Raw genomic sequence first — 20,774 nt, 5'->3', positions numbered from 1 at the left:
CAGATATTAATTTCTGTATTTTATGTACCGTGCCAAATCTAACTCGGATGTTTTGTTTTTCAAAACATCTGGCTAGTTTATCAGTTACACCCGCAATGTACGGTATTTTAATAGTTTTAACTACTTGTTCAGTTTCAACTCTCGTATTATTTGATTTGGTTTTGGCATTCAATGCCTTGTTGATATGTGCATCATTGTAACCGTTCAATTGCAGCGCTTCCTTAACATGCTTAATTTCGCTTCTCAGACTATCACCATCTGACACTTTCTTAGCCCAATGTATGAGTGTCTTGATGAGAGCGGATTTCTGTGCAGGATAATGGTGTGACTGCATTCAGATGGGCGTCAGTGTGCGTTTTCTTTCGATACACGCTGTGTATTATTTTACCATTTCAACCAGAAATGGGCGAGTTTCCTCTTCCATGGTGAACTGGATGGATGGGTTTTGCGAGTTGAGATGATTTAGAAATCCGTGTGGTCCGACCATCAATGTGTCATCCACATATCTAAACCAAGCAGAGGGTTTTAGTGTGCTTGAAGCTATTGCTTTTGTTGCAAAATCTTCCATGTACAAATTCGCTATCACAGGAGACAAAGGAGAGCCCAATGCTGCTTCTTCCTGTTTAAAAGCATGCCTATAGAGGTCACCATGCTTCGATAGAGATTATCTTTGGTTCGGCTATTTTAGTACACAATCGACAGGTGGTTCAAGAACAATGGGCTTGAATAACGTGGATGCATAATGTACGTTTATTACCATATAAATAACTCAAACGGCAATGGATACCTATAGTCATTTATATGCATTCATTAATCCCACCCCGCGCAAGAAGGGCACACAAGTGATGTCATCACATCTACCCTTCTATTTAAGGAACGAACCAGGAGGATTTCTCGACAAATCTGACTATCGCCTGATGATGCTGGTTGTAATGACCGGCGAAACGTCGTACTCAGATTGTAAATGTTGTGGCTTTGCTCTCCAACACATCGGTGTGTTGTACTAGTGACGAATTGGCACGTTCTGTTTACGTGACAAACCTTACTAGTTGGCTGTGTCGGGTGATGGCGGGTTTAACGAGGCGTTTATATATTTACGCGATCTAATCCAAAAAAGCCTATATTATGGTTTCATAGTGCTGTGGGCAAAGCACATTAATTGTCTTACATTTCTCTCAATTTGAAAGATCGCATCCATGTAAAAAAAATAATGTAAACATGTTTCCAGGTATTTATTTAAAATATATTTACGCGTTAAACATGTATTCGAAACAACAGCCAATTTTCATAAACATCTGAAAATAAATAGCAAAAATAAAGATATGAATGACAATAAAAACATATTTAAAGAATAATGGTAACATCATTGTGTTCCCGAAAGGCGGTTTGTGATTTCACTTCTCCGTGGGCTGTGCTCTAACACACGGGGGGTGACATGACACAGTACAGTTGGAATAACAATGAAGGAAAAATAATAACTAAATGAAAATGAAAACCGCATCAAGTTAAACATTTTCTTCACTTTACCCTGAAATACATGATAAAGGGAAATTATAATTCAAGTTATTTAAACAATCAACGTGGCCCTCATTCATCCTTGGGCCAGAGACAGAATGGCAAAAATGAAAATAAAATCCAGTTTCTGAGGTTCTATGCAATTAATTTACTCAACATTTTTTTTTGTCATCTTGGTCTCGTAGATCATGGTTGTAGTCTAGCTGACTACAATGGTCATATATAAAGTTCACTCTTCGTTGTTAAATTTTGCCGTGAACAGCACTCATTTAGGACCAGTCGGTCTTCAACAGTGCACTGCAGCATCTCATAACGTAATAGATTTTTGTCCGCATCTTCATTTTGACTAATTAATTATGTCTCATCACCGTCAGTCGTGGTTCTGTGGCTACCTTGGGAACGTGGACGCTTGCGCTAATCAGTTTCTACTGACTAAAAATAACAAAAACTTTGTCGACCAATGCTATTTAAATTTATTATTTTATTTCTATTATTATTTTTACCTACGTGACTTTACCGAATAAACCTAAGAGTATGAATCCTTGCAGTCACGAAAGCTTCAAATCTAGAATTTCGTTAACAACATTAACACTGGTGCCTTGTGACCTTCGCAATACAGTCGTGAATCCACAATGTCAGACATAAATGGCCTAACACGACATCATTGTCACTGAGAGTCGGAGAGGGTGGCTGGATTATTGGAGAGAATCCTTTATTTTCCGAATGTTTTTGGGCGACCGCCAAATTGAGACGTGTCACAATGTTGGTTTTGACCAAGGCTCTGTGGCATCGTCACTAAAATTGTGATGTCTCTATCCCGACCCTCCCCTCCCCTCCCCCCCAAAAAAGCTGCAATTTTGGGGAGAGAAAAAAATTATGCCAATCAAATTGTGGGAACATAAATTCACTGTGTTTTGTGTTTTAGCGTTGACATTAAACGCCTTTGCCCCGTCTATCCACAGCAAACAACCTGTCATCTTAACTCCACCCCACACGAGCACCAACGCTCAATTGAATAACAAAAAAACGTCTTCTGGACGTGGGACCACGACAACAACAAAATAATGAGGCTCTCATTTCCCACCGGTTTATACGATCTACCAAATTAAAAGCAGGCTCGTATCGAGTCAACACGTGCAGCTAACGCACGCACGCATTGCACCAATTTAATTTCATACAGCGTATAGGCTTACGGGGTGATGGTTGAGGGCGGGGGGGGGCTCTGGAAGCGCGGGTCACGACGGGGGCGAGCGTTGACTCTTCGTCCGCCATCTTAGGCGAGGGTTCTAAAAATGTTTTCAAATATAAAGTCGGAAGGCGCGGCTCGCTTTCGTTTTAAGTCGGGCGAAGGTTGCCCACTGCCAAGTGACGGTGACGTCGCTGCGGTGCCTGTGCCAGGCCAGGTGCACTTTTGAGGCCTTCACGTGGTCGGAAGGGCACGTCCGACGGGGGGGGGCTAGGGACAGACCCAGGCAGGCGCCATGGGTCGGCTGACTAAGATGACCGCTAGCTGCCACCACCACCAGCTGTATTATCCCCCCACCGCTGGGGATATTTTATCCTCCCGGTGCTCCGTTCGCTGTTGTGAGGTTACACCCCAACACCACCACCCTCACCTAAGATGGCGACGGACGGCTGCGGCGACGTCATCGCGGTTGAGTCTCGAGCTCCCGCGCATGCGCGGTGCGCGTCTTCGACGTTGGGGGGGCGGGGTGTGGGGGGATAGGGGGGCGGGGTTAGGGGGGTGGGGTTCTTCTCCGCCATTTGTTTGCGCGCCCGAGTTTCGTGACCGCGTGCGGTGGGTGTCGCGGAGAAGGAGACGCAGTACGAAGAAATGTCGAGCCAAGGAGGAATTAAACCCGACGCGTTCGCTGAGGCCATACAGAGGGCCCGTCAGGTGATGCCGCAGCTGCACTTTGCAACGCAACGGGGTTTTTTGTTTTAATTTAGTCTTAAAATCTCAACGTTGGCCGTTTCGCCATGCGTCCCGTTGCCAGGGTGGCTCAGGCTTCAGGCCTAGGGTGAAGCCCGTGGGAGTAGGCCGCGGGCTTTATGTGTTTTATTTTGACTTAAAACGTTGACGTTTTTATTTTTTTAAGTAAAAGTTAGGTTGTGTAATATGTTAAGCGTGCAAAGAGCAATGTAGTGATGTTAGGAGAGTATTGATGTTGGAAGCAGAAGCTTCCGTTTGAGTGGCGCGAGGCCCACGTATTAACAAACAAGGTCTCCTTTGTATTGTGCTTAAAGCTGGATTTAATTTATTCCCTATGCTCGGTTTCATCGAAATACAGCTTCGTAACGTCGATTGGACACTAAACTTGCATTTCATAATCTGTTTTGCTTTGCCTATGAATGTTTTTTAACAAACACGGTGCATCTTGATAGGAAATACTCGAAAGGAAATACTCGAGTTAACCGAGTCCATTACATCTGATAGACGAATTTTTTTTATGCACTGGCCAAAACACCAGGTTACGTACACTTTCTACTCTTCGGGTCTTTAGGTAAAGTCACGTACACTTTGTAATCAACGCATTCAGGGTGCATTGATTCAACGGATTTCCAATTAGATGTTGAAGATGGTGCTTTACTTGTGTAATCAACGTGAACATCGATTGGGCTTAAATTATTGCGGTTTTATCGAATCAGAAAAGGGTGAAACAATGTTTGGTAAAATAATAGTCCCTTAGTATGGGTCGTACTCAACACCAAACACACACACACGTCCAATTGTTTACACGACAAAATATATAAGAAAACGTGGCCAACTCGGCACCAACGAATATATGAATACAATTGTCAAACATTAAAGATGCGTTACTTAGTTTCAAATGTTTTTGTTCGACTCCGTGCTATTTATTTAAAACTATAGTAAAATCCCCAAAGTTTCATGTTTCAATCGGTGTCGAATTGGGGGAAATTTAAGCGTGTTTTATGCAAGAGGTTATATGGCATATTTACTGACCTTTCCAGTAAATGTGACGATGTTCTAATCTTTAATGGTGTGAATTAAAATTGTTCAAAAATCGATTTGGAAAACATCCCACAATGTCCAGACATTTAAATGATCTCAAGGGTAATTGCTTGAACACGGAATTTTATTTTTTTAAATGCAGCTTATTCAAGTAAATTGGCAAGGCAGATAAATATTACTATTATATAATACACCATCAAGACCAAGATATATTTTCACTTCAAAAAAATCATTCAGGATGGAGTAATACATTCATTTGTTCAGAAAGTGAGAATATTATACAATTAAAATAATTTCCTTCAAAATGTTGTCCACTTAAGACCACGGAAATATGTAATACAATGTATTGATTTAGCAGTGTTAACTATGACCTTTGTAATCCGTTTGAGAGCCCATTTAGACTAGAATATGTTAAAGGGAGACCTGGAAAACTTTTATAGGCTGTACATAGTATGTACTCTAATAAATGATCCATTTCCGTTTTTGGTTTGGGCCAAAATTATTGTAATGAACCCTTCACCACCCAACAAGATTGTCAAAGATATACATATCAATGTATTGATCAACTTCTCACGGATGGCTTCAGACTTTTCATAACTAACATCAACATACGATATTTTGCTCAAACTGCTTTTGAACTTCAAGTGGTAATACAATGCGTATTAAATAAGATCACTCACATGCTGTCGTGTACGTGTGCTTCTGCAATTCGTTTGACGAATTGGTGTTGAAGACGGCAACTCTTGTCTTCACCACTGCAGTTGCAATGCAGCTTGCTTAAATTGTTTATTTTTATATCCGGATTCTTTATGCGCACAAAAAAGACAAGTGAAAGACAAACAGTGCATTTTTTTAAACGTATGCAGGTGAGGTTAGAAACCCAAGAGGCCTTGTATGAAACCCACACAAAAAATAACAATGTATACAAAACCGACTTTTCAATCAATTAAACAAAGCATACTAATTACAATTAAACATCTTAAACTCAGTGTTAAAAAGGCCATGGTTTTTATGTTTGTGTATATGTGTGTGAGAGGCCCTTTGCAATAGCTATTGTCGGTGATCTCTCACTATTCTATGAACTAAGTTGTGTATTGTGACCCCATGTTGACATTTAACAGATGACAATTTAGAATAAAGATAACTTTGGCACCCTTTCAAAAGTCGAGTCTCCACTGAGGGAGGCAAGGCATCCGTATTTATAGTTTGTAAAATATTAAAGCACTACTTTGGCTGCATTTTTAATTTATAAGGCAGTTGTAATGGCGAATAAGGAAGTTTCTAAGCAAAGGTGACTTTATGAAACTCTTCAAATCGGTGGCATGCATCCAAATAATTTGGTCAGGACACTAGCAAGATGAAACTTGCGCCATGTATGTGCTTAATGTTTGACATAATTGTTAACAATGCACTATTTTGCATAGGTCTGGTGCAATTAAAACTTACACGCTTAATGGAGTGTCATACACAATAATGAGCATGGAGCAATTCACCATGCCTCGAGTTAATTAATTGTCGATTTAAAGCTTTCGTGACTGCAGGGATTCATCTTCTTGGTTCTTTCGGTAAAGTCACGTAGAAGGGAAATAATAAAATAATAACAATAAAACATAATAAAATGCAATTCTCACGACGTTTCGGCCACAACGCAAGCAGCCATCCTTGCGTTGTGGCCGAAACGTCGTGAGAATTGTATTTAATTATATTTTATTTTATTATTTCTCTTCTACGTGACTTTACCGAAAGAACCAAGACGATTAATTAATTGTATTGATGTATCTCTTTGATTTAGTTAAATGATAAGTTATTTTGTTCAGCATACAATTTACAGTCTGGTTTGTAATCTGTCTCGTTTGTACAGATTGTTTTAATCCACTTGCCAATATGCAGTAATAGCATTTGATTTGAATATGAAATCTAAATATGTTTAGGTGACTATTACACTTGCAATTGGATGCATGGATGTGTGCCATGAACCTTAGAAATAAATATTGATAGATTGGGGTCTCATTACACCCATATTGATTAATATCCCATTACATGCATTGTATGTATATCTCTGCAATGTTTGAAGCAGCAAGTTAAGCCGTGCATGTTTTAGTGAGGTATTATTGATCGTGCGTTTGTGTTGTGCCACTAATAGACAGTTATGTGCAATGTACTGAAATACAATGTTGGGGTTTCAGATTGCAGCAAAACTTGGAGTGGATCCTGGGACCGGACCTGCTATAATAACATCCCCAGGTATGTATGACACTAAAGCTACATGCAAGTTGAGCAGCTAAGGTTACACATAGTATGGTGTAGTGTACAGATTAAAGGTAATGAATGGGTTTTGCCTGCTATCTTTCGGCTTTAGCATCACACTTAAAACAATATCAGAAAAATGAAGTTATGAAAACATATATTGCCATATTTTCACCCTGGAAAACATCCACATGCAATCTTTTATAGGCCTGGGATCAAAAACAAAATAATTGTAAATGTTTACCCTGTAGGTTTTTGACACCCAAATTGGATAGTTTGGGATTTTGCACCCTCTGCTATGTCCAGATACAAACCCTCATAGGTGGCGGTAAAAAATAATTAAATTAAAGTTCGCAATTTTGGCATACACATTTTTGGGAGTCCAAAATTTGGGATTCTTTTTTTTCGATCATTCTTGTTAACATCATTAATTGGATTTTATTAGCATGTACCAAAATAATTGGAATTATATATCAGTCACTCACGTGTTTGTATATATTTATTGATCCACGTGAATTTTGTGATGTATAATTCTTTAGCATTTTTAGACCAACCTTTCCATGCACAATTTATATGGAACATGTTTAAATAGTATGAAGTATATTTTCAGTTGTAGATGTACGAATAATAACTGACCACTGGCTTTCAAAAGTAACATTAAATAATAAAAGACAAGGCCAGTCTGCCAAAGCATCCATTTATCCTTCGTCTCAGTGACTTTAATTACTCTGTTGTATGCATTTTAATGTTCCAGACCATGTTTTTCAAATGTAATATTCATGCCGGGGCCTCGCATTCACGGCGCAGCTACCATTTTACAAATTCCGGGCATATTAATTTTGATTTTGACTGTGTAAAAACTATGCCGGTGAGTTGGAGAGTGAAAAGGGGTTTTGTTCTCTTTGCTAACAAATTGCACGTAATTGGATGTTTCGGTTAGCCTTCGCTGTGAATCCACAGTCTGTTGGATCAAGTGAAATTGATTTGGACATGTTCTTAATAAATGATGTTTCTCAGGCGTACTATCTGTTAGGGCGTCTGCTCGAGGAATAGAGAGAATACCAGCTCTTTTTTATCATTTCCGCCTCCTATCAAGCAAATAGGTCCACTCAGAGTAAGCTGGAAGTAACGTGCAAGCGAAACTCTGTGCTTTAGTGGCAGTGATAGTCACCCATAATACTTGTAATTTTCTCTGGCAAGCAATGGGAATCTGTCAGTAGGAAACAATGGAAAATGACTCTCTTGTCCTTCCATCTCGTCATTGGCGCTCGATGAGACCGGGAGTTTTTGCACCCAAACTCTTCCATTGGTACATGACACGCCATGAATGGGCCCCCATTAGGTGCAAGCTATACTCCTGGGACACGGTAGTCATTTAAGAAGGTCAAGGGGAAAGGAGAGCTTGATGTTTATTTATTTCATTTCTTTGTACTGCAGAATTATCTTAGATGGGCTGGCTGAATAACCCTCTTCGCCATCCAGAAAGAAAGTTTTGCGTCCTCCCTGCCCCCCCCCCATCACCCACCCCCACCAACTTCTCTCCCGCGCGCTTGGTGTCGTATTTTTTGGGTGAAGCATGCGTCTCCTTCTCTTTGCAGTGAATCCGAATCCGCCCGGGGTGTCCTCCCTTGGGCTGGGTGCTCTCAAGAGGCCTCTGGAAGATGGCGGTGAGCTGGTCGCATTTATTTGATGAGCGGGCGATTGAAAGCACCCTGTTGTTGCACAGAGAAATTATTGTTGTCGTTGGCCGCATGAGTGTCAAGGCAAATTATATGCACATGGCGTTATCGATTCGTCAATTAAGACCAGTTCTCAATCACAAAGCATGTTTCGTTTGGTGAATCGATGTATTTTTGAGTTGTGCGCGTTAATGGTTATGATGGGGTGGAGGAGGTTTGAGTTGTGTGCGTGTTAATGATTGATGGGGTGGAGCTGGCTGTGCTGTAATTTGCATGCTATGCTGTGAACATGGCGATCGATTTAAATTCCCAACCATGTCTATCAGGGCTCTACGTGCACTCGGTGACAAATGTTGGACTGCCTGTCACATACCGCTTGACCTAATTAAAAGTGAATGCTAAATTTAAAAAAATCTGTCCATAATGACCACTTACGGTGTAAGTGTGCAAATTGATTTTTTTAACCACAGTGACATTTCCTTCATCCTGTTGAATATTGATTTTAGTTGCAAGTATTGAGCCACGACCATATGTTTTAGTCTTTGCATCAGTTAATAGTTTGTAGTGGCGATGCATTGCTTGAACTTGCTGGTGACAATGGTGGTAATCACTTTATTGCATTGGCCACATTCAATTTCTGTTTAAGGCAGTCGGCTCAATTACTTGGGTTAATAGGTTGGGGATTGGGGTTGCCCGTATATAACATCTCAATGATAAAGCAAAATTAATCTTCAATTAGACTTTAGAATGGTGTAATGATGTGAGTGTTTCATCTGTTGTTATTTAAATTTGTTTATTTGAGGACATGTTTGCATTCACTGACCCTCGGCAAGTGAGGATCGGCGAATAAATCAACATGCTCACGAAAAAGCGTTATTAGAGTTTGGTTCATCCACAATCTGGATAATCCACCCACAAATAAAGAGTTGTCTATCTTGGTCCAATAATGAAATGCATATTTCTTTGTCACTTGTCATTTAAACGATCTAATCTTGCTGTGTTATTTTACAGATCAACCGGAAAGTAAAAAGCTTGCTTCGCAGAATGACAGTGAGTGCCACGATTTGTAACAGTCCTTTAGAGCGTCTGAAGTGGGCCCTGTTGTTGCTTGTGTGGTAAACGAAGAGCGAGACTTAATGGTACAAGCGAACGAGAGACGTCTCGAGCAACTTTCAACGGGTCCCCATAATTCTGTTTATAGATTACATTTGCACCTCTCAACCTCAAATGAGTTTCCCTAAAATAGGCCACCCTTCTAAAACATCACCACAACTTTCGATTTAAAGCTTTCGTGACTGCAGGGATTCATATTCTTGGTTCTTTCGGTAAAGTCACGTAGAAGGGAAATAATAAAATAATACAAATAAAACGATAAACGTGAGATTTTTTATTATTATTTCCTTTCTACATGACTTTACCGAAAGAACCAATAATATGAATCAGCACAACTCTTAGACATCCTCTTTCTATACATTGTATGGATGCACACCTGTAGATGCCATTGCAGCTGTGTGAGATTCTGTTTAAGTTCAATTTGCCTGAGCCAGTTAAACATTTTATTAGTTACTGGGCTTGGTATATTCATGGATGTTTTTTTGTCTGCTTAAACTCGGCAGGCATCCGCACTGACTGAATTTCACAATTATACATTGACTGCAGATAACGTTTCTATTCCTTCATTCGTTTCTCAATCCACTTGTCCTGGTGAGGGTCACAGCGTCAACGTTTTGAGTTGGGTGGTTCAGACTTTCCTTTCCATGGCGACAGACTTTAGCTCTTCCTGGGGAAATTCCCAGGCGTTCACAGGCCAGCCAGGCGACATAGTCCCACCAGCTAAGGCATCGTATTACATAGCTGTAAATCCAATCAACGTTGTGTGAACTCGGTAAAATTGAATATTAAAACGTTGATGTATATTCCCGCAGTTGTCAGCGCCCAGCTTGCTGCCATTGCCTTCCAGCACCGGTAAGCATCTCGACAGCATCCACGCTTTAGTTATAGATTTTTTTTTTAGCTTTGCAATTCACGTTCAACCGTTCTATCTCTGTGTGCCTATGAACAAATCGTCCAGATTATGCCCGGTTCCCATCAGATCTCAACGTAAGCAGGGAGATGAGCCTGGATTTCAACAAGGGCTGTGAGTGTAAATTCCCTCTCTCTAATCCAGCTGGGTGAATGTGTACGGCTCTCAAATGGGAAGATTGTGACTTCAAATCCTGACTGGTGGATGGTTCGGTGCCTTCCTCTCCCAGAGTCAATAAAATGAGTACCAATTTTTTGGGGGATACATGCTGTTGTCCTCTTTATAGAGTCACCCCCCCACCATAGCAATGTAGGGCACTTCCACCACCGGCTTAGGTTTGTAAGCAGGAAGACAGCTCTGCCTTATGCTCAAGTGTGCAGGAAACCACTTCTTACTCCTTTTTTATTACGAATTCCACCATGTGTGTTAGTGACGCACTTCCTAAACGTTGTCTTCTCATCCGCAGCGATTGAGTTTGTGGCATAAAACAAGGAGCCGGGGATGTAACACTGCTTGTGTGACTGTTATCTCATGCAAGTTGTTGTCCCTCAGGCCTCAAATGTCAATCGAGTACAAAGTTCCGGACAAGATGGTCGGCTTCAGTAAGTGACCAATCACTCGTAGACCCTTGGAATGTGCTTCATGGTTATGATGAACAGTGTTGTTTGGGTAGCTGCTGTGGAGAAGAGGAATATTTATGCCTTAGTCATTCACTGGGAGTCAATGGAGTATATAAAAAAATAACTTGCATACAATAAGGAGTATGTATCAATAGCCACCATTTTATACATTCATTAATTCGAAAATAAATGGAGGCGTAAATACTTTTCTTGGTCTTGAGTATGATATTTCTATTTTTTCCAAGGAGGTATCTTGTTCTCAAAATATATATATTTTTTAACTCTATAACTTCGGCTCATTCATTGCAGTCCGGCCCAAGTTTATAATGCACCATCGTGGCGAAATGAGAGCCAATCGGGACGGGCTGCGTCAATGCACCTAGCCCGAGGCAGGACGCAAACGTTGGGATGATGTTCCGCGTTTCTGCGAAGCTTCCCAGAAACTATCGTTGGTGAATCTAGGCTGCGGAAAAGTCGCACACTTTTTTTTGTTACTTACGTGAACACGCATGGCTCTGCTGTGTTGGCGCCATTTGTTTAAACAGGGTCTGGCTTTGCATCTTTGTTGCAGTTATTGGAAGGGGTGGAGAGAACATCAGTAGGATCCAGTCCGATTCCGGATGCAAAGTGCAGTTTGCGCCAGGTAAGGCGACGAAGATTTAAACTTCTTGTTACATTTCACAAGGGTTCTACAACGATATTTTCCGGCCAGCCACAATAAAATTAGGCTGTGCTGGCACGACACGTGATGTCATATGGCACGTGTACAGATGTTACAACATAACATCTGTACTTGTGACTGCTAGTCTGTGCCTATTGTCTCCATGCACCTCTTCTCTCTTGTTCACCTTGCTTTCATTTCACTAATCGGTATTTCTTGTCTGTGGCTCTTTCAAGTGTTATCCATCTCTTTCATCTCAATATTCTATATTTCCGTGTCAACGGTAAGGTATTGATTGGCGTAACTGACTTTGGCCTGTGGGCCACCAGATAAATAACTGGATTGCACTGGAGGTCATTGTTTAGCGTGACACATGAGTGTGTTATGTATTTGGAGTGTAAGCTATCAAGCAATATTCTCAGACTCTTTTCCTCGTCCAACTTTTCTCTCTCTTTTTTATATGCATTATGATCTCCGAAGGGAAATGTAATTGATCGCATCGCATGCTGGTTCATATCTTCGCTGTGATCTTGGCAACCGGAGTTCAATTCACAGCACCCATTGGCAAGGGATATCTGAAACGGTGCTGGGACTCCCGCACGTTCACCAACCAGTGTGTTAACCAGCATGGTGAAGTCTGGCATGGTCAGACCATACTCTTAGGTTTTTTCGGTAAAGTCACGTAGGTAAAAATTTGATACAGTAAATCTAGCTGTGACGGTCCCACCTGATGACGGAGACTTGTGTTGCCTCCGAAACGTCGTGATTTATAATGTTATTTATATTACTTATTTTATTATTATTTATTTTTACCTACGTGACTTTACCGAAAAAACCTATGAATCCTTGCAGTCATGAAAGCTTCAAATCTAGAATGGTTAGACCATCCAGCAGTAGAGTGAGGAGCTGAAAATACGTTTACCATTCATTGAATAGTGTTTATATTCTTTGGGTATTTGGGTAAAGTCACGTAGATAGGTAAAAAAACAAAAAAACTATGATGTTTCGATCACACCACAAGCAGTCATCAAGTGGATGACCTGATGACGACCGCTTGTGTTGCGATCGAAACGTGTAGTTTTTTGTAATTTTTTTGAATCTATCTACGTGACTTTACCCTAAGATCCAAAGAATATGAATTTTTACTTTTAGGTTTTTTCGGTAAAGTCACGTAGGGAAAATAAATAAATAATATTGATATCAATAATAATAGAAATAAAATAGTTATTTTATTTCCATTATTACTTATTTATTCTTTATTTTTACCTACGTGACTTTACCGAAAAAACCTAAGAGTATGAATCCTTGCAGTCACGAAAGCTTCAAATCTAGAATATGAATTCTGCAGTCACCAAAGCTTTAAGTCAAGATTTTAAGTGTTTGCATTGAGTGCAATTATTCCTCATTGCTGTATTCTTTGTCACTCTATATAATTATAGTCCCTAGACTCATGACGTTCTAATCTTTGTCCCTATAGATTCCAAAGATTAATATCACCGTAGATACTATAGATTCACACCACATAAAACATTTAATAAAATCTAACCACTACAGTTTCTCGATATTCCTACCAGCATAGGTTCTACATGCACAGCATGGGCAATACTGTATGTGAATGTAATTGTAACAATTCATCAAATAATTTTGCAGTTGAATCATTAAATCCCACGAGTGCATTACTTGCTTGTCATTCAAATGGTGGCATTGGTAAACAATTACGTTGCTTCATACATGGGACCCTTGAGAACAGTGTGAGCTATCGTCTTGTCTGAAGATTTAATCGTGAATGCGAGAGGTCTTGACTGCTGCATCCTTTCTGGTTGTCCACAGACAGCGGAGGACAGGCGGACAGACCGTGCACGCTTACAGGCACCCCCGAAGCCATTGCGTGAGTAATATGGGGGGGGGAGCTTAAGAGGCTGCGTCGTGCTGACTTCTCTCACGATGACACCTTGCTATCGAGACGGGAGATTTCCCATTTAGAACTCGCAGAGGGGAACAGTTGTACCACCTTTTGTGAGAGTACCCCTGCAAGATGTCGCATATCTCCTCCCTCTTGAAGTGTGTGTTTTTATTTCTACCAGGGGCACACTTTTTATACCCCGTGCAAAGCTTATGTGGGAAGTTGTAGTCCGTGGCACGCTGGATTATGTTCATCCAACAGTTGATGAATGTTTTTGTCACGAATTTCATTCACAAAATGGAGACTGGGTTTTATAAAGTCCTGGGTTGAGTGCCGCTCACGAGGTTCATAATTGCCGTGTCACACAGTGAGCCGGCACTGCTTTGTGTGTAGTCATAATAAAAAAGACCACACTTTATTTAATGAACAAAGTTAATGCTGTGTTAGTGATACACTGACCAGTTCTCATCCGAACACCACTATTCTCAAGTTAAAAAAATTCTGGCAAAATTGCCCGTTAAGGCTCGTAATTACCAGTGAAACGTCGTACTCAAATTGTAAATGTATTGGGTTTACTCTCCAACACACCGGTGTGTTGAAGTAGTAACTAATTGGCACTTTTTGTTTACATAACAAACCCTAATCATTTGCTGTGTCAGGTGGTCGTGGGTTTTCGACGCATTTATATTTACACGATCAAACCCCCAAAAAATTAACCCGTAAAAACTTAGTTTTTCACTCTAAATCCTTTATTTGCGTGGCGGCTAGAGTCCTCTCGTCCTCTGGCTTGAGATGGCTGCCACCTATGGGCCAGATGATTGTCTGCCAGCATAAAGCAATTGGTAATTAAATATTTAAAAAAATTTCCCTTAACAGTGTAAAATTTTGGAAAAAAATTTTCACAAAAATTAATTGTCACGCACAACGAGTCTGTGTGGAAAATATCAGCTCGATTGGATCACGGGAAGTGGGTTAAAAAAACGACCGAAAGATTTGCACGGTCGTAAGCAAGCAAGCACGCAAGCAAGCGAACTTAATATGAAGGATTTTAAAAAAACCATCGTGTAGCCACTATTCTCGTTCGCAGACGCTCACTCAAACGCGCGTGTGCGCGCGCATTCCACATGCACAGGGAGGCGAAGCGCATGCTGGACCAGATCGTGGAGAGGGGACGAATCCCTCCAGGCCCCGCCGGCGTGGACCACACGAGCCACTCGCAGGAGATGATGATCCCCGCCGACAAAGTGGGCCTCATCATCGGCAAGGGCGGCGAGACCATCAAGCAGCTGCAGGTAGAGGAAACTGAATATCCCAATTGAACTGGTGTTTGTGCGGTCGGAAGGTGCGCGCGCAGTTGTCGCGGCAGGTTTGTGAATAGCCCGTCCGTTGTGTGTTTATCGCTCACGCAAGCGGCGGTAGCCTTGTGTCTCGAGTTTTTTCTTTTTATCCATCCCACCCGCCGGTCTCATTCTGCCACAATGGTATTGTTTCTCATTTGTCCTGTCTTTACACCGTTTAGTTTGCTTCATTTCTTCCAAATGTAATATTTGCTGAAATTGTACATTGATTCTCAAGATTCGTTGCATTTATCCTGAGCATAATGTGTTTTAATCGACTGGAAATAGAGTGGATATTGTGGCACAGGCGGCAGGTATATTTGGATTATTTTTTTTCCCCCCCACTGGGGAGGTCTACATTTGAAAATAAACTTTTACACCCCACGTGAAAAATACAGTCCTAACATTTCTAGAACCTCATAAAATTTCAATTCCAGCTTCAAAGGCACACATTCGACTGAAACGGTTTGTAGCATTTTGAGTGCATGCACTCAGAATGCCGGATCCCGAAGGAAAGATTTAAATTATTCCGTTGAAGGGTTAATACTTTTTTTTACTCTTATCGACGTATGCTGCGGTGTTCTATTTAATCACGAGAAATGTGTTTGTATTCTCCCTGTATTATTTACTATTGTGCAAGTTTGTGCCTTTGGGAAATACAATTTTTCACCTTGATGGAATCATACTGCAGTTGCAGGCTTTGCGATGAAGAGAAAGTGAAAAAGTTCATTTTTACCCTTTCTAAAAGGCACTTAAGGAGTATGAACGTTGAGGCCTTGAAGCAAGCCGGTTAACCATTTCTCCCAGCTGAGGCTCATTACGTCTTAAACCTTGTGGAGCCCCTGAAGTACACGGTAGATCAGCAAGGCCAGTCTTTTGCACGAGTTTTATATTGTTTGTCCCCGGAAAGGATCGCAACCTTTGTCCATGGAAAATATTGGCACGCTCATGTCCCTGAATGCAATAATTACCCCACACATAAAAATCCAACTGCATTGTCCCGAATTTTTTTGTTATTTCCCCCCCCCCCGTCCTGCTGCTGCCGGCTAGCTTAGAGAGTAAGATAATGGCATCCGTGAACCATTTCTGCGAACGGTGGTTGTTGAGACAGCCTTTGTGCGACGCTACATCGCTGTGGCCTCAACGTCACCTCTGCCTTTTTTTATTTTGCACAGCCCATTTTGCGCAAGGTTAAAGTGTTTTTTTTTAACGCCCACCCCAACCGTTCCGCCAGTTCCTTCCTTCAAAGTCATGTTCCCTTCTATCATGTTAACTGGAAGAACATGGAGCGAGTCACGTGTCCGAGAGAGAAATTATCGTCATTTGTGCATCACGTGTTTATTCCCCACCTCCGGTAGTTAGGCTTTCTGTTCACCCTTCGCGCTACTCCAATCAATGATGCGAGTGCGGCCCCTGCACCAAACTGGAGCCCAGTAAATTAAGTCATGAATGGCCAATGGAGTGCATGGCTTCACACCTCTCCTCGCTTTAAGCTGCGACTTTGAAACTGGCGTTTAAAATTCCGCGCTGGCACTGCACAGACGCCCACGTCGCTTTTGTTTGTGGCTAATTTTTTTGTTTTCGTAAATGTAGGTGGGGGGGGGGGAACACGTTGGGCTTTTTTTGTACGCATCGCCATTATCGCTGCCACCATTATGGAAATATTTTTGTATTACAGAAAGTGTTTTCGTTTCACAAATAGTACTTTAACATTCAGGGACACCACCAATAGCACATTGGCGACATTTTCGTAAAAAGGATTTTTGCCTTTGGTATAACAGCCATGCAACCAAGGCCACTGGTACCTTCAGCTTGTAAATGTCAATCCCAAAGCCATTCTCTCCCTTCCACTCAATTGCCGTGACTCACAATGTGTTCGCGCAGTCAATAAATAGTGAAACATTCCCATCTCTTTATGTCTTAAAAGCTTAAGTAACAAGACCTTTATATAACTGTTAAGCGAATGCCTGGGTATATAGCACATTGCATTGCTTTTTGTAGGATGTTTACTTAGTTTTATTTATTGATGCATTTTTGAAATCCAGCCTAATTTTGAAGCCCAATCTGGCGTTCACAATTTAACACGGCTTACATTCATTTGTTGAATGGATGCTTTTTCCTATATTATACCATGACTGCCTGTTAATGGGAAATGGATTAATGATGCTCCCCTCCTCTTGTCCAGACGTGCTACCGTTAACAGTGACATTAGGGAAAGTGCGAGACACTTAGAGCCTGCATTAGTTGCACGCTTGGTGCCAAGTGGCCTTGGTGGTGGTGGTGAGCGTGTGGCTGGCGGTGGTGGTAGTGGCAGCGTGGTATGGTTTTTTTTGTATAGTGATGAGCATTGTTAGCGACGCACAATAACCACTGCTTATCCTCCCCGCTAATTGGCAACAGTCTTGAGTCATCTGACAGAAAATTGACAGAATGAAAATGTAAAGACTACGTCGACAAAACCGAAAATTTAGGAAACGTCAAAATGCAATATGTTCCCTCGCTGAGACCTAATAATGGTATTAGAGAAATATTCTTAGGTTTTTCGGTAAAGTCACGTAGGTAAAAAATCAAAATTAATAAAAGTAAAATAAAATAAAAATCACGACGTTTCGGAGGCAACACAAGCTTCCGTCTTCAGGTGGAACCGTCACAGCCCGACAGCTGTATTAGAGAAAATTTTAATTGCTTTGGATGATAAATGACTTCAAATTCAATCCTCTTCTAGGATCAAATACATGGAGGCAAAGGTGAAGAGGTCATCACAGCTGATAGTATTGATGTCGCCATACCTCGAAGGCTCTTCTGCCAGATCACACAAATGTTGCTTGACACCCAACCTCCGAAGTCCATTAAAATTAGCAACCTGCGATTAGCACGGTTGGCTATGTACCGTGCGAAAGAAATTCAACATACACACGTTAGCTGAAGCAAGATGATTTTGGATCTTAGAAAGTGGTGAGCATGGACCTGCATTGAACGGATTGGTAACGCGAAGTTTGTGACTGGATCCTGCGTCTCAGGACCGTGCTGGTGTGCGGATGCTGCTCATCCAAGACGGCTCTCAGCCAACGGGCGCTGACAAGCCCCTGCGCATCATGGGCGAGCCCTTCAAAGTTCAGGTATAAATTTTGATTTAAAGCTTTCGTGACTGCAGGGATTCATCTTCTTGGTTCTATCGGTAAAGTCACGTAGAAGGGAAATAATATAAATTTAATAAAATAAAATTCTCACGACGTTTCGGCCACAACGCAAGGACGGCTGCTTGCGTTGTGGCCGAAACGTCGTGAGAATTTTATTTTATTCTATTAAATTTTTATTATTTTATTATTTCCCTTCTACGTGACTTTACCGAAAGAACCAAGAAGAGTTCAGGTATACACACTTAAAAGCTGCTACTTCTGCCTGACAGTGCCTGCAATGGGTATATGTGTGTGATTCCGAATGGAATTTGTCAATTGGTATCAAGACGCAGCTACTGCCCTCTGTTCAAGTCCAGGCTCAATACCTTTTTAACGCCTCTTCCAAGTAAGGTTGAGAGTGTTCATACATTAGCTCTGTCTTTAACGTGGGGTCATGGTACCCCTTATAGAGGTGATCTAAGATAAGTTAAATCATTTGTTTAAAGTTGTGTTTTTCATTAGTTATTAATGACCTAACATATAGAAAACTGGCCATATTGATCAAAGGGTTGTAATTTACAAACCTATCTATGAGGTATGCCTTTTCGGCCAAGGTGGTGACGTCACATGCCTTGCGCCCACCTCCCTATGACATTTATGTTCGATGACATCTTACGAAGTCACATATTTCCTCGCGTGAAACATCTCATTCCGCAGCTCTAAAGGTAATGTGGTTATTGCCAATTAAATAGCTAGGAGGACAAACGCATTGGACAGCGTTGGGAATCCATGCCCCTGACTTGAGCCTTGTTCTGCTTTCCACCGCAGCAAGCCAAGGAGCTGGTGCTGGAATTGCTGAGAGAGAAGGATCGGGAGGACTTCCGTCCCGGCGGCGGCGGCGGCAACAACAACAACAACAACGGCTTTGGGAATAAATCTGGTGGTGGTGGTGGTGGTGGTGGCGGCGGCGGTGGCGGCGGCGGAGGTGGTGGCGGCGGAGGTGGCGGGGGCGGCGGTGGTGGTGGTGGCGGTGGTGGCGGCGTTGGCAGCATGGAGGTGAGACAACTCGTGCGGGACACATAAACCCCAAGTGTGTAATGGTGGGCTACGTGACGTCACATGTCACGTGATATTGTTAAACATAGTATCCACACGTTAAGATGTGACTTTATAAAGCTTGTACATGTGACCACTCATCTGGACCTTTTGTCTCACGAATCTGTACCTCTGTCTTGCTGAGCCATATCTCTTGGCAGCCCTTAGCTCGGTGGCCCACCCCAGAGCCTTAAATGGAAGAGCCCAGCTTTATTAGGATAATGGAACAAATAAGACAACACAAAAATTTCCTATGAGATGGTCAGAATGAACCAAGCATTATGAATGACGCAATTGAGAATTGATTGACGAATAGAATGGTGACGCAACAATTGTGGACAATGCATCCAATCGCGGAGGTGGTAAATCGTTATCCCTTCAACCACCTGCTGTTGACATGAAGTCTCTCTGACGGTTTGGTTTCCTTGCGAGAACGGCTTGGCATGGCTGTTAGCCGTGGTTGCATGTTATATTTTAAAAACGGCAAATGCTGCCACTGTTTGCACAGTTGGCCTTGGGTAAATGCTTTTGCATTGAAAATAAATAGAATGGTGAATTTGCAGGGATGGGGGGGGGTGTTTTCAACGAATGGCTGAGTAGAAACTTCACATGCGGTTATGCCATAAATCAGTTGTACGAGATTAACATGATTCATAGAATTATTACTAGGCTATTGTGATTGATTTTACAGTGGAACATTGGTGCAGTGGTTAACACAATGTCCTATGAGATTTGCAGCCAGGCTAATTTTATGAGTGAGTGATATATGAACTGGACCATGCCACTTCACCAGCCCTCGCTGACCAATGTGATGAAGTTTGGTGGTCAAAACATCCCCTGTGACCTGAAGAGTATCTGGAAGTTTTCATTCATTATTGTATTTTAATATGCTCTCGTGCATGTCGTGATAGTGTTTTGTTAATGTCTTTAGCAAATCAAATTGTTAAATTAACATTTGACCGGCAAATATATGACTTATTTAGTAGATTGTACCATAGGATGCGTCTTGAGCTTCTCAATCTGAATATTTGACTTAATTCGTGAGAAAAAAGGATGTAAAATGTATAATTAGGCATGGTGTTTTTGCACTTTAGTGATATCGCTATTGAGAATAGGTTTTACTCTTTTTTCTGGCACCAAAACAGGTGTTAAGATGTTAACACACCAAACTGAAACCTTTTACAAGGAATCATGTCTGCATTAACCACAATACTTGTGGTCAGAATGCAAACAAAAAACTTACTCTGATAATATATGCATTGTCTTTGAAACTGATGGGTCCACACCAGAGACAGCTTTCTTTTGAGCCTCGTCATGATTTCACATACTGGTGAAATCATATGTCGACGTCATGCATGCAATGTGTGACATCTCGTCGTGTGGCTTGAAACGTAACGGTATTACCAGCAATTACGTTCTTCCGAAGACAGTCGCTTTTAGGACAGCGTTATCGGAATCGTGCATACGCATGGTTTTTCCTCCGTGACTTGGTTGCATCTTCATTTGACTTTTCAAGCTTGGCCCGCGGTTCGCTTTGACGTTAGGTTTGGGACCAAGGTCAGTGGCTGGGCCTCCTCGATGGGCGCACGAGAGGGTTTTCT

At 41.6% G+C, this 20,774-nt stretch overlaps 1 protein-coding gene across 5 annotated transcripts in view; it reads left to right on the top strand.

Moving 5' to 3' along the window:
• Positions 1–3,264: 3,264 nt before the first annotated feature.
• Positions 3,265–20,774, top strand: part of LOC144948491 (uncharacterized) — a 33,349-nt gene continuing 15,839 nt past the window's right edge. For 2 of the 5 annotated variants that reach the window (XM_078878001.1, XM_078878000.1), the window contains exons 1-12: positions 3,265–3,412; positions 6,676–6,733; positions 8,335–8,403; positions 9,427–9,465; positions 10,341–10,380; positions 10,508–10,552; positions 10,991–11,040; positions 11,630–11,701; positions 13,550–13,607; positions 14,755–14,914; positions 17,980–18,078; positions 18,907–19,134. In XM_078878001.1, the coding sequence (XP_078734127.1) occupies positions 3,350–3,412; positions 6,676–6,733; positions 8,335–8,403; positions 9,427–9,465; positions 10,341–10,380; positions 10,508–10,552; positions 10,991–11,040; positions 11,630–11,701; positions 13,550–13,607; positions 14,755–14,914; positions 17,980–18,078; positions 18,907–19,134 (981 nt within the window). In that variant the 5' untranslated portion in view covers positions 3,265–3,349. The remainder of the gene's footprint in view (positions 3,413–6,675; positions 6,734–8,334; positions 8,404–9,426; positions 9,466–10,340; positions 10,381–10,507; positions 10,553–10,990; positions 11,041–11,629; positions 11,702–13,549; positions 13,608–14,754; positions 14,915–17,979; positions 18,079–18,906; positions 19,135–20,774) is intronic. The other 3 variants (XM_078878002.1, XM_078878006.1, XM_078878007.1) reach the window with 3 other exon arrangements.

Source organism: Lampetra fluviatilis, chromosome 49, assembly GCF_964198595.1.
Source record: "Lampetra fluviatilis chromosome 49, kcLamFluv1.1, whole genome shotgun sequence".
Classification (NCBI taxonomy): Eukaryota; Metazoa; Chordata; class Hyperoartia; order Petromyzontiformes; family Petromyzontidae; genus Lampetra; species Lampetra fluviatilis.
Note: the sequence above shows the minus strand (reverse complement) of the source record. Positions and strands in the feature narration are given on the sequence as shown.